Consider the following 15029-nt stretch of genomic DNA (forward strand, 5'->3'; position numbering starts at 1 on the left):
CAAGTAAATAAATTCCCAGAATAACTTAAATAAAAAATATGGCTATCTTGAGTATAATTCCATAAATCAAGATAATTCTGAGGACTTATATTACCCCCTACTTTTTCATGGGGATACAAGATTGAGTTAAAGTCACCAATCACAAGAAAAGGAAGGGAACTAGAGGAAGTATAATCCTTAATGTCACTCCACAACTGTTGTCTCTCCACAACATCATTACTCCCATAAACAAAACAGATCACAAACTTCAAACTTCTGCTAGTAATTACTTCATCCAGTATCAGTAGAAAAAACAGTGGAAAGCTGCACTTCCAAGGGATTCCAACCTATCCAAATCCTCCCTGAAGCATTATTCAAGTAATTGTCTGTAAAAAACCAATCAGGTCTAATGGACCTTCTTATTCTATCTTTATTTTGACTCTGAACATGAGTCTCAACAATACCTATAATAGATAATTTATTAGTTCTAATAAAATTCCTAACTTCTACTTGCTTAAGAGGATCATCCAATCCCCTTGTGTTCCAACCCCCAAGTTTAAACATCATTATTAACTAGAGGTTTGGCCTTCCTACCTCTAGCATACTTCTTCAAATCTATTCCCTTTTGATGAATACTTTTAACTCCCTTAGAGTTTTGGATTTTCTTTTGATAATGGATTCTGGCACTACTACCACCAATAACTGAAAACCCTGCATTGTCTTTGCTTCCCACATTAGGATCAATATTCTCAGTTGAAGTAGAATTAATTCCAGACTGAGCTTTATTCTTCTCTACATCCTCAATATCATTAGTTACCTCCATAAGTACATCAAAAGAGTTCTTAGTTTGGATAACTGGTTGACTAACAGAAGTATGAGAATCCTTAGAGACAAACTCAGTTTTTTGATCATTAAGAACTCTCTTTATAGAATCAGGTACCCCATTCTGCACATTAGTGACTGCCATCATAACTCTTCCTCAGGACTAGTATCTTCTAAAATCTCCTCAGTTATTCCCTCCATTGGAAGTGACTTATCCTCCATAAAAGTATTTGATTTAGGATTCTTAACAACCCATTCACTTCTTTGTGGTCTGGTTCCTCCCTTAGAATTCTTATTAATCACTTCAATGTGTTGAACTTTAGGGCATTTAGCATCAATATGACCAAAAATTTTACACTCACAACATTTTGGAGGCTTCCAAGGACACTCCACCTGAACTTTGAAAGCTTCTTTCCCATCAATAACAACTGGCATCTCATTTGGAAAGTCACATGAAGTATCAACCTCCACACAAACTCTAGCAAAATTCATTCTGGATCTATCATAAGTCTTCTTATCAATCATTTAAGGTTTGCCTAGAAAACTAGCAATAAACCCAATACCTTTCTGGTTCCACATAAACATAGCGATCTTCTTTAAATTAAACCAAACATGTACAATTTTCAAATCCTCCACCATTTGTTCAACCAGAGGGGACCATGGTCTAATCAAGAAGAATTTATTAGCAATATAAACATGACCTCTCTCAAGAGTAGATTGTCTATCTTCATTATTATTAAATTCAAACACAAAAGTTGAATCACTATGTAATCTCATATGAGACTCTCCTTTTAATTTCTAAATACGCAATAAGGAATTCTTCAAAAAGTAAAAAGGTAATCTACGTCCAACAAAGGAACCTACGACCAGACTTTCAAACTCCTTAATATTATCTTCAAATTCAGAGTACGAAATTACCGTAGCCTTCTTACCATTTATCATTTTTGGAGCTCGATAACCCAATTCCTCCTGTTTCATATGTTGTTCACTAGATGCTTTAGTAGCCATCTCAGCCCAAGAACCTTTCGTGCTCTCAGATCTATTAGTCTGTTGAGAAGAAAAAATTACTTCCACCAGAGGGAAGTGGAGGGAACATCTCCAAATCGTTCTTCGTAACAAAATTTGTCGAATTAACTCCCTGAGAAATCCCCTCCGTCACCTTGGGAACAGATGAAGGAGGAGGAGCAGAAGCCGTGGAAGAAGAAGAAGCACCGCCAGACGGTGGTGCCATGAGAAACGACGAAATTCTGAAGAAGAAAGGTCAAAACCTAAATCGCCTTGGTCAAAATACGACGACCAAGGTCAAGTTTGTTTTCTTTATCTTTAAAAGTTTATTATTTTATTGTTGTTATCGAGTGTTCATTTGATTAACCAAATTAAATAAAAAGAGTATAAAGTGTGTATGATCTTTTGGGCTAAACAGTTAAGAGGGAGATCCTCTCGCTTTCAAATTTTCACACCATCTCACACGTTAATACTATTTTTTGTTTTTATAAAGCAAATGGTGGCGTATTCTAAGTTTATATTTTGGGATATGTTCGTCTCACAAAGCTTTACATCCCACAAAAATGAGCATATTTCATGATGGATAAAATCCAGCATCTACTATTTCAAAGATCGACCGTCTAAAATAAACGGTACGTTAAAATTAAAATTGGTAAACTGTGAGGCTTGGTATTTCAGAATGTGCTTATTTTTAGTGGGTATGTAAAGCTTTGTAATACGAACGTATCCCAAACTATTAACTTCAAATATGCCAACCTTTAAGTTTATTAAGAAAAAGTTCCCCCAAGAGGATGTTTGTTTGCTGCTGACTCGGCCCCTGACTCACATATGTTTGAGTCAGATTTCAGTCCATTTGTTTTTGGTTTTGAGTTAGATTTGACTCGCAATCTGACTCCTATCTAACCCCTTACTCGGACTTATTTGAGGCGAGGACATTTTATTTCCCGACCCATGGGACCAAGCCCCTGACTCACATATTTTTGAGTCAAATGAGTCAGATCTGACTCAAAAAACAAATATATTAAGTCACATCTAGATGAGTCAGGTGACATCAGTCGGATCCAAACGAGTCAAATGAGTCGGGAAAAACAAACAACGTGTAAATGTGAATTTAAGAGTGCGAACGGGTCCTCTATGAACGATTGAACAATATCCAATAATTTGCTTATACTGGTAAATAATTCATTCCGGGTAATAAATACTTTAACACACTACACTAAGAGCATGTTTGGTTCAAGGAATTGAATTCTTGGTAATCCAATTCCGGGGGAATGTGACCAATTCCTTGAACCAAACGGTACAAATCAACTCTATGTAATTGAGAATTTTGATTCCTAGGAATCCAATTCCCTCCAAAACAATAGATTTCTATTGCATTGGTTTAATAGTGCAATGAAATCGGATTCCAAGGTAAAAACAAATGTAATTGAATTACCTCAACCAAACACTATTTTTTTGGATTTGAATTCAATTCCTTAGAATCCTTACCCCATAATTGAATTCTTAGGAATCCAAATGAGGTGTAAGCAAAGTAAATAATTTTTGAAGCACAACAAGAATCAGTTGAGTTAAATTTGAAGTCAACGACTCGAATTTTTATTTACATGATTGACATGACCAGGACCCAGTTGTTTTTTTTTATAATCAACAAGGCTAAAAGTCCCCCTCAATTGCTGGAGCTAGACAAGCAGGAGGCATAGACCAGTACATAAAAGATTTCTTACGTTTTGCCCATTGAGCTAGCTCATGAGCAATTGTATTACAAATTCTAGGTTGAAAAATAAAGATACAAGCAATTAAATTAGAGGAAAATAACCGAATGTCTTTAAAAATGACATTTGTCCTAGAATCGCCATCAAAAGAACCCAAAGAGAATTGTTCCACCAGCTTCTTAGCATCACTTTGAATGATAATATGGGTCATCTTCTGTTCCAATACTTTCTTAAGAACTCCCCAGATGGCTCTGGCTTCCGCTTCTTCTGCAAACGAAACTTCAAAAACCATAGCAGCACAGAAAGAGGCTTTGCTAGTAAAATCTCTCATCACATAACATGCACCATTATCTCCAGAGATGTCATCAAAGGCTCCATCTGTGTTACATTTGATCCAACCAACCAAAGGGGGCATCCATTTGTGATTTAAAGCTATAGGTTTTGTGAAAATAGCAACAGAAAGGTTTTTCCTAGTGAGGAGCGTTTCCCTGGCTATTTCTATGACAAATTTATGATTTTCAGACACGTTTTGAAAGACCAAGTTATTTCTACTGGTCCAGAGAGACCACAGGATAGCAACAAAGAGTTGTTGAGCATCATCAGGCAATCTAGAGTTTTGATCCAGGAGCCAGAACATAAGCCACTGCTGAAAAGTTTTTTGAGTAAAGAAAGAAGTGTTTATGCAAAATCTGGACAAGAACCAAACCTTAGAAGCAAAAGGACATAGAACCAAAGTATGCATAATGTTTTCATGAGGATCCTTACATCTAGCACATTCAACAGAATGCATGGGCATTCTAGTGTAGAGAACAGTTCTAGTTGGGAGAGCATTTTTTGTAGCTTTCCAAAGGAAGAGTTGAATTCTGTAAGGAACTTTAATCTTCCAGATATATAACCAAAGATTTTTACAGGGAGAGGGATTTAATCCTCTGAGTCCCAAGTAAGCAGATTTTGAAGAAAATTTACCATTCTTCGAAAGGTCCCAAGCCCTCCTATCAGGAGTGCAAAGCTGGCTTAAGGGAATTATGACAATATTCTTAACAGAAGCATCATCAAAGTGAGTAGAGAGTCTAGAAACATTCCAGGTTCTAGTATTGTTATCAATGAAATAATCAACTTTAATGCTAGGATCCTGAGGGGTAAGAGGGTTGGGAGTAGCAGATCCCAAAGTTGGAATCCATTTATCACACCAGGGGTCGATAAACTTTCCATCCCCAAAAATCCAAGAAACGAAGGGTTTAATCAACTCATAGCATGAAGGAATTTCCAGGTCCAAGAGCATTTATCAAGGCATTTAGCATTCAGAAAATCAGTTCTAAGGAAGTATCTAACTTTTAAAATCTTAGCCAACATGCAATCAGGGTTTTCAATAATTTTCCAAGCATTCCTAGCTAACATGGCAAGATTATTTAGCTCAGCTTTTCTAAAACCCAAGCCACCTTCAGATTTAGGGGAGCACAGAGTATCCCAACCCAAAATATGGAGCTTCCTATCTTTTGGGTCAAGAGATTCTCCCCACCAGAATTTGCAGAGATGGGCATCCATCTGTCTGCAAAGTTACTTTGGGATAAGAAAAGCCCCCCATCTGATACAAAGGTATAGTTTGGCCAATATGTTTAAACAAAGTGGTTCTAGCAGCCTAAGAGAGGAGCTTGTGAAGCCAGACAGTAATTCTGGCATCCACAGCCTGAAGAATGCCCATATGGGTTTGGATTTTAGAAGCTTTGAAAACAGTAGGAGTACCAAGGTACTTTTCGCCTAAATCTCTGCTTTGGATATCCAGAATGTTAGCCAAAAGGGATTTCCTATGTTCAGGGATTTTCCTACTAAATAGAATACCATATTTATCAAAATTAATTTCCTGCCCAGAAGCAAGGCAATACTTTTGAAGATAGCCCTTTATAATAGTAAAGTTTTCAGTAGTAGGAGAGGAGAAAAGAAGAGAGTCATCAGCAAACAGGAGATGAGTCATTTCTGGAGCATTTTTACAGATTTTGATACCCTTAAGAGTTTCATTCCTTTGGAGACTATCTATGTAAGAAGAAAGGGCCTCAGCACAGATAACGTATAGGTAAAGGGATAAAGGATCCCCTTGCCTTAGGCCTCTCTCAGGTTGAAAAAAACCAGTAGGACTACCATTTAAGAGAACAGAATAAGAAACAGTAGAAACACACTGGTTTATGAGTTTAATCCAATTTTCAGCTAGCCCAATTTTTCTCAAAACTTTTTCTAGAAAAGACCACTCCAATTTATCATAAGCTTTTGACATATCAAGTTTAATGGCAGCAGTGCCCTCAACTTTGTCATTATGATTAACAGAATATATGGCTTCATTAGCAAGGAGAATATTGTCAGAGATACTCCTCTAAGGTATGAAGGCACTTTGGTTTTGGATATGATGTTATTCATAAAGGTTTAAGCCTATTGGCAAGAGTTTTAGAAAGAATTTTGTAAATGAAATTACATAATCCTATAGGTCTATATTGACTGACTGACTCAACTAAAGGAACTTTAGGAATAAGAGCTATATTGGTATGATTGAAAACTTTAGCTATATGTCCTATTCTGAAGCAGGTTTGGGTCATATCAATAACAACTTCACCAACAATATCCCAATATTTTTGATAAAATAAGCCTGTGAAACCATCTGGTCCTGGGGCCTTTTTTCCTCCCATTTGAAAAACAACATTTTTTATTTCCTCAGCAGTGAGAGGAAGATTTAAAGTGTCATTATCCTCAGCAGAAAATTTAACAGGCAGATCATTTAAAATTTCATCCTGAAATTGTTGGGGTTGAGAAGAGTAATGATTTTTGAAATAATCTAAGAAAGAATTCCCAATACTATCTCTATCAGTTAGGATAGCATTGGAAGAATTCTTGATCCAGCTAATAGCATTCCTCTTTCTCCTGAAAAGAGTGACTCTATGAAAGTAAGGTGTGTTTCTGTCACCTTCAATGAGCCATACTTCTCTAGACTTATCTTTCCAGTAAAGTTCCTCCAGGGTATAGAAGTACTCTAATCTAGTTTTAAGTCTAGCAGTAGTAGTAGTATCAGTGGGATCAAAAATATGTAGCTCTAACAAATCTTTCCTAATGGTAGATATATCAGTTTGAATATTACGAAATGAGGATTTGTTCCAATCTCTAATCCTTTTTTAGCACTAAGAAGCTTAGCTCTTAGTTTATAGGCTGGAGATCCTATAACATTGACAGACCAAGAGTTAGCTATAATGTCTCTGCAAGTGGGATCCTCAATCCACATAGCCATGAAATGAAAAGGTCTAGGCATGCAAGTTTCCTCATAATTAAAACCTATGTGCATGGGGCATTGATCAGAAGAATCTCTAGGGAGATTGTTAACACAGAATTTAGGACAAAAATCCTCAGCAATTTGGTTTAAATGACATCTATCAAGCCTTTCTATAATTAAATCAGGACCATGTTGCATATTGGACCAAGCGAATCTTGGACCAGAAAAACCAGGATCATGCAAGTTGAAAACAGAACAAAAATTTCTTAGATGTTCAAAACCAGAGTCATTAACTTCAAGGCCACCATTTTTATCTTCTGTTCCTAAAAGAGTATTAAAGTCACCAATGACAAAGACAGGTTCATCTATGGGGGCAATAGTTTGTTGACACTGTTGTTCCCAAAAGGAGGGTCTGAGGGTATTATTAGGTTCACCGTACACAAAATGAATATGACAAGTTTTAGAATGGATAATATCAGTTGAAGTCACATAGATGCCCCTCAAGCTGGAAGAAACAACATTCATATGAATTTCTTTTTTCCAGGACAAAACCAGACCACCACTTCTACCAACACTAGGAACATTGAAAGTGCATGGGAATCCCATGTTTTTAAGTTTCCTGGCTGCCATATCTTTCCCCATTTTAGTCTCAGAGAGGAAAATGATATCAGGGTTAACATTCCTACAAAGCATACCAAGTTCTTTGTTTGCAGATTTTTTTCCAAAAAGCCTCTAAGGTTCCATGCTATTAAGTTTATGTTGTTGACAGGGAATTGGTTAAATGCAGGGTTTGAATTATCAAGAATAGGATTGTGGGGTATAGGATTTACCTGAGAAGTAGAGTCGGATCCACCACCAAGAGAAGCATTGGAACCATCACCACTTTGAGAAGAACTTTGGGAGGAATTGAGACTAGAACTGGCAACATTGAGAGGGGAATTGTTGCGGACATCATTGCTTCCTGGGGTGTTATCAGCAGGAACGTTGTAGCTTCCAAATGAGTTGAAGAAAGGTTGGGTATTGAGGGAGCAAGTTGAGAGATCTATATCTGGTAATTCACCCAAATTGGTAATTGGAGTGCAGCTGAGTATAATCAGGCTCATTAGAGGTTTGTTCTTCAGGGACAACCACTAGGCTGGCAACAATGGAGTTAGCTCTGGTGTGTTTTCTTAAATCCGACCTTGGATTAATCTTCCTTTTGAGATTTGTTATAGCTTCTTGTTCAGCAGAATTTCCTACTCCTCTAGTGATTATAGAGCTGGTGTTTGGGGTAGCAACAATTTTGAACCTTCTTGAAGAATTAGTAGTACAAATCGGTCCACTTGGAGTAGATTCAGAACCCGTAAAAAAAGCAGCAACAATAACATTTTGAGTAGTAACTTGCTTTAAGATAATTGGAAAGCCATTTTCTAACTGAGTTGGGTGTTTTTGAACAGGGCCAACATCAAAGATTTTCAGGGTAGTGGATCTGTTGACGAAGGGGCCCATTTGAAAAATGTTTGACAAAATTTTCTGAGTAGTGTTTTCCATTCTTTGATCAACATCTACAGTCTTTCCTTTAGCACTCACTTCAGTTGTAGTTGATTCCATTTGAGTATCTGGTATAACCTCAGAGTGTTGCATGTTGGTGTCAGTGTCACCAGCAGAAGAAGGAGTTAATTGTTTGATTGCTGAAGGCATCATTAACTTTGAGACACTTGGAAGTGTGTAATCACTGCAACGAGCATCCAGATCTTTAATCTTATTTTGCTTTAGTTTCCAAGCAGGGCAGTTTTGATCTTTGTGATCAAGGATGCGACATGAGGTACATAAATATCTTGGAACTTTGATGTGTCTACATTCAATAAGGAAAGGTTCATTCCTACCATTTGTGAAAAGCGGAATGCCTGTTGGTAGTGCTTTTTGGACTGGAATTCTAATGCAGACTTTGACATTCTTCTTAAAAGGATGTTTACCAAACGGGTTCTGATCTTCTATGAGTTCTCCCATATTTAGAGTGAGGAGCTTAAGATCTTCAAACTCTGTGCATTCATTGGGAACGTTACACAAGATGAACCACATAATTTCTTCATCAAAGAAGAGTTGGTGATTTGGTGGCCAACCTTCAATTGGTACAACTTTTAGCACCATTAGATAACCACAGACAAACCAAGGTTTTTAAGAATTAATTCTGTTAAAATCCTCTTCAGATAAGTAACGGATGAGAAATTTGTTCCTCTGACCATTGAAAGTAGTGACAATAGGGTGTTGAGCTAGAGGCCAACTGTTGTAGATGTAATATCTAATTGAGGAGGTTGGGTTCAGAGTTTCACAACAAACATATCCTGTCATACACCATTTCCAGTTAGTATCAGCTTCTGCTAGGACAATTTTCTTAGCAATGAAGACTGGTTTAGTAAGAGAAGAAGGAAGGTTTAATTTTTCAGACATCTGGTTTGAGAGTGTTTGAATTTTAAGATTCAAGTTTTGGGAACTATCTGAAGAAGAGGGGATTTCCATAGTATAAGAACAATGAGTATATAAAAATATAATTTGATTGAGATCAGAGTTCCAAGTAACTAATATAAAATGTACAGATAGAGAAAAAAAAATTCTTATTGATACTCTTTTTGTAAAAAGGTAGCAGATTGTTTTTTGAATTTGAACCTTAAAAAAGGAATGAGAAAGTTGTTGACCAACGTAAGAGAAAATGTCATGAGAGTTTTGGTATATGGTTGTTGTAGGATAGCTGCAGATTATGCTTTGGGGGAGAGGGTTGACCTATGGAATGTCGCTATCATTTCCATGCTTTTGAGTTTGGCTTTGGACTAAGGTATTCACGTGAATATTATGAGGAGAGAGCCACAAGAAGACAGTTCTAATAGTACCTTGTTGTAATATTTGAGACAAATTGGATTGAGGATAAGTGACATGGATATGGGTTATTGAACATTTATTTGGTTTGTCATTATTCATGATGACGTTTAGGTGATGATGTAAACTGCCAAACGTAATAATGGTAGAAAAGAGGGGGAAATTTCTTTGTTTGGATTGGTGGTGAGGGGGAAGTTTTTTTATGCTTGCTGGGTGGTTAGGTTTGGTAGATAGTCTAGAGACGTTTCTGTCTAATATGCCCCAGGTTGCGATGATGCCTCCCAACTGGTGCTGCCATCTCCTAGTCTGCATAAAACATAAAGTGTTAATTAGACCCCAAAGATAAATATCAAAGTTTGGTAACCCACCAGATATTCCCTTAATGGCAGTTCCAAAGAAAGTAAAGGTCTTAATGAAGATTAGGTGTTGAATATATGTCTTGATAGGGTAATTATGGTCTGGATGGGTAAAATCAGACGCATGGCTTTGAAGAGGCGTGGTAAACAAAGCGACATGACGCTTAACCAAGCGCCTTAAATGGTAATGAATAGGTATGGTGGGGGATTTAAAAGGTGGTTTTTGAGGGTAATTAGCATATTCAGAGCAAAAAAATTAACTTTCTTTCACCAGAAAAGGAAAGGGTTAGGGAGAATTTAGAAAGTCTAAGAAATGGCCGACGAGTCTTCTCAGAGTGCAAGGGGCGGAAGAATTCCTGGAGATTCACCTTTGTCATCATCTGCTGCATCTCCAGATTCACCAGAATATACACAAGCCAAGGCTCTTCTTTCTTCAATGAAGATTGAAGAATTACAGAAATTGGCAGGAAGATGTGCGTTCTGAGATTGATCGGCAGTTACAAATTCAAATCCGAAAAAGGGAGGAAGAGAAGGTTGCGCGAGAGCGAGAAAGGAGAAGACTTGAGAGATTGTATGATGCATGGCTACCAAAGTATTTTAATAGGCGAGAGAGAAAAGATGAGGAATGGGAAGAGAAGCAAGCAGTGAAGCAAGCAAAGGCACCCAAATATGGAAGTGTAACTGAAAGTGATTCTGAAGCAACTGACGGGTTTGAGTCTGAGAGAGAGATGGAGACCAGTGATTTGGATTCAGATGCTTCTGAGAGTCATGAAAGGAACAATCATGGGAGGACAGTGTATGATGAAAAACATTTAAGGAGCTGGTTTGAGTATGAAATTGCCAACCCCAAGACCTTCTCAAGGACCATGAATGAGGGTGGACCAAAAAGATTGAAGGTAAGTTTGAATGTGCCTGATTCAGATGATGAAGATGAAGAGGATAGGGATGATGATTCATACTCCAGTGGGACTTCGCTTGCTCCATCAGACAGTGAAGATAGTGAACGTTGTGAAGGGGATGAATGAGATGAGTTGTGGTGAACACTACAAGGTTACTAGAAGAAGCCAGGTTTTCAGGTTGTGCATAAAGCCTGAAAACAGTTAGCATGTTTTTTATGAAATGGCTTTTCTGGTAACTTCCTTTTATCCCAATCTTCTTAAATCTGTTGCTGTTGATGATGGTAAGTTTCTTGTTGCTTCTTGAAGAGAGGTCGTCTTTGTTTGCAGTTCTTTGAATTTGTGTGCTTTTATAGTTGTAACTGTTAAGGGTTGAGCAAGAGGTAGTCTTGTAGGTTTTTTGATGAACAATTGGTAATTTTGTGGTAATTTGTGTTAGAATTTTGGTATTTTGATGGATGCAATTTAGCTTTGAATTGGGCAATCAGGATTTTGAATGTTTAAACTCTTGTAATGAAACACTGAGCTCTGGGATGGTTCAGTGTTAACTTTAGTAGTATTATTGTAGTTATTTCCCGATAAACTTGTGAACAACTTGAATTTTTGTATGAGACTGGTGAGACTATAGAGGAATAGACTTGTATTAGGCTCTTTGATAGTAAGGAACTGGTAAATATAGGATATGTAGCTAACAAAACAGACAAAACAAATGGTGAGGGATTGATGAACATAACTCATGAAATGTAGGAAGACCAAGGAGGCATCCGTCTAGGTGAGGCAGCAGAGCTCACAGAGGAGAGAGATTTATTGGTCACCGACAGAGAAGCATGGGATAATTGAGAGTTGAAAATTTGAATGAAGATGGACCCAGTTGGTATTGAATATTTTTGAAAGCTCCACCTTTTTTTTAATTTTTTTTTTTGAATCTTGAATTCTTCGCCGTCTTCTTAATTTGTGGCTTTCTGCTTCGTAGGAAGAGAGAGGGAGAGGTAGAATGGTGAATGGATTACTGGAGGTGGTGCCGGTGGATGCTGCAAGATTCGGAGATACTGAATGTTTCCTCGGTAATTAGATCCATCATTCCTTCGTTTTTGTCGAATTTTCTTGTACTTTTCTGTTCCCTGTGTGTATAGTATTTGTTTCTATCTTAAATGAAGTTTAATCACAAATTTACATAGTTAGGGACTCAGGGAACAATTAATTAATTAGCCTTGAGATATACTCGTATACACAAACAGTTCATAAATGATTCAGTATAGTTCAGGAACGGTACGCTATTTTCAATAATCAGCATCCACCTGATGTATGTTTATCTGGTGAATTATGAATCTAGATAAAATGTTTAGATAGGGATCAGGAAATAACAGTTGAAGGTTTATCAACTGATTTTTGATCACGTTTTAATTTTATTTTCTTGGAGTTATTTAAATTCTGATTAACTCGTTAATTAGTATTGCAGGAGGGATAGACCCGTATGTGTTGATCAAATATAAAAGTCATGAGCGAGAGAGCAGTGTCGCCAGAGGTATGATTAAAAGTTCTTTTTTATTTTTAGTAAGCGATTAAAAGTTTTTAGCTTTATGACCACAAAAATGATTAATTCACCGAAACAAATGCACCGTGTGAAAGGGATGATGGGATCCATCCTTATCCATGTCCTATCCTAATATTGAGAACGCACAGCTGGACCATCCGATCCGCTCATGGTGCGTTCCTTGGTGCCCCATACGAGCAACTGTTAAAAATGTCCGATGTGTACTCGGATTACTTAACAGTGTAGGCAATCTGTGTCTATTTTGAATGTCTATACTATATCTAGAAAGTGCCCACTGTTCAATGTCTATACTATATCTAGAAAGTGCCCACTGTTCAATGTCTAAAACTAAGACCATCGTTGCAAAACTGCTTGGTACAGGAGAAGGTTCCAAACCAATGTGGAATGAGAAGTTCAATTTCAGGGTGCAATATCCAGATGATTCTGGGGGAAGTGATCCGTACAGGCTCTTCTTCAAGGTCATGGACAAAGACACTTTCTCCGCTGACGATATGGTTGGTCAAACAGTGTAAGCAACTTAACCATACCTTATCAACAAATATAATGCAACCCATTAATAGAGTGCCACACTTACGGCTCCAATTGCATCCAAGAAACAGCTTAAAACATCAACACTCGTGAACCATACGCTAAAACCAATTTACTTTACTTGACCACTGCTCACCTCTCTATACTATATGATCATACAAATTTTGGCTTAGTTGATCTGGCTAAATGCATACAGGATCTATCTGGAGGATCTGTTGGCACTAGGAGTGGAGAAGGGAAGGGCTGAAATACACCCTCGCAAGTACAGCGTTGTTGGCCCTAATCAATCTTACAATGGAGGGATTCAAGTCGGCCTCATTTTCACCCCCAATAAGGCAAGGAGTATACATTTTTAACATTTGCAAAATCTCGCGAAAGTGATTTGAAACTATGAATTAGACCACATTAAAGAAGCTATTAGCTATGTGCCTGATGCTGCCCCTTGATGTGAACAGGTGAGTGAAGATGAAAATGAGGAAGAATTTGGAGGATGGAAAGAAGCCTTTCACCTCCATCACAGGGATGATGATGATGAGGAGTAATTAGATGCATTCCTTAAATTCCTGTAAAAATTTGGAATGTTTCATGACGAACTATAGTTTTTTGTTGTGTAATTGAGAGTCTTTTAATTGAATATCGTGATTAGATTTTTTAGTTTTTTTTCTAATGAACTTTGTGATTGCCTTTATACTCTCTCTGAATTTATTTACTTCCTTCGTCCAAGTTATATCGGCGGAATATTAATTTCTGGCTGTCCACCTATACAAGCAGAGTTTTAATTCCCACGTGACTCTTTTCATATGTATAGCCTTATTTATACCTGGCGTTTTTAGGGCGATCCTGAAAGAATTAGGGGAGACTGATAAGACAAAATAAGGTCATCCAAAATTAAAAGAATGCCACCCCTTATCTCAAAATTTTTTTGAAATATTTAAAATGTCCTCCATAATCGGTAGACAATACTACAATCTGTAGTTTACATTGATGTATGTTGGTTTGTGTTTGAAAATTATAATCATTAGTTAAAATGGTAGTCTCGTGATGTTTATTTTTTACCGATTATGGTAGTTGCCCCGAATTCGAAATTTTTCAAAAACCAATGGAATTTTGAATTCCTCTATTTGCACAATCGGTAGTTTCGTGATGTTTATTATCTACCGATTGTACAATCGGTAGTCTCGTGATGTTCTTTTATCTACCGATTGTGGTAGTAGCCCCAAATTCGAAATTTTCAATTACCAATATATATTCACCTACAGGGGTACAACAAGGTGATCTTTGGGGCCTTTATTATTTGCTTTGGTGCTTCATTAGCTTGTAGCAAAGATAAATGAACAGTGTATATTATCCCTACAAACTTGGTATCTTGATGATGGTACCATTATTGGTGACACTGCAGAAGTGGCAAAGGCACTTACTGTCGTCCAAACAGAAGGACCTGTACTAGGGCTTATATTGAATATTAAGAAAACGGAAATTTTCTGGCCCTCTTGTGATGGACGAAGGGGAAGTGCTGGGATGTTTCCTGCTGAAATCTCAAGACCAAAAAATGGGGTCAAACTTTTGGGTGGTGCGGTTAGCCTGGATGACGGGTTTGTGAAAGAACTTGCCATTAGGAGAGCAGAAAAGGCAGTGGATTTAATGCATATTTTATCTAAGTTACGTGATCCTCAGAGTGAACTGTTGATCCTACGTGCATGTATGGGTATCTCCAAGTTGCTTTTTGGGCTTCGTATTTGCCATCCGGATTACATGGTGGAAGCTGTTGATATTTTTGATAGAGGCCTGAGAGAGGTGACAGAGGGGATTCTGGTTTGTGGGGGTCCATTCTTTGGAGATCTACAATGGAGGCTATCCACATTACCTATTAGATATGGAGGCCTGGGATTATAAACTGCTAAGGAAGCATCTCAATATGCCTTCCTTGCATCGCGTATGCAATTTTGGGGATTTCAGGATCACATACTGAGGGGTAGTGGAGTAGAAGGCATGGATGACAACTTTAATAAGGCCTTGAGGACATTACAAGTAACTCTTCCTGATTTTGACTTTAGTAGATTTACCAATAAAGAC

At 37.5% G+C, this 15029-nt stretch overlaps 1 protein-coding gene across 1 annotated transcript; it reads left to right on the plus strand.

Moving 5' to 3' along the window:
• Nucleotides 1–11605: 11605 nt before the first annotated feature.
• Nucleotides 11606–13681, plus strand: LOC113313664 (elicitor-responsive protein 1-like). Its single transcript, XM_026562458.1, has 6 exons — nt 11606–11747; nt 11847–11937; nt 12333–12398; nt 12789–12936; nt 13153–13291; nt 13412–13681. The coding sequence occupies exons 2-6, from the start codon at nt 11868–11870 to the stop codon at nt 13496–13498; spliced, it is 510 nt and encodes a 169-aa protein (XP_026418243.1). The 5' UTR covers nt 11606–11747; nt 11847–11867; the 3' UTR covers nt 13499–13681.
• Nucleotides 13682–15029: the final 1348 nt, after the last annotated feature.

The sequence above is a fragment of the Papaver somniferum genome, chromosome 9 (genome assembly GCF_003573695.1).
Source record: "Papaver somniferum cultivar HN1 chromosome 9, ASM357369v1, whole genome shotgun sequence".
Taxonomy (NCBI): domain Eukaryota; kingdom Viridiplantae; phylum Streptophyta; class Magnoliopsida; order Ranunculales; family Papaveraceae; genus Papaver; species Papaver somniferum.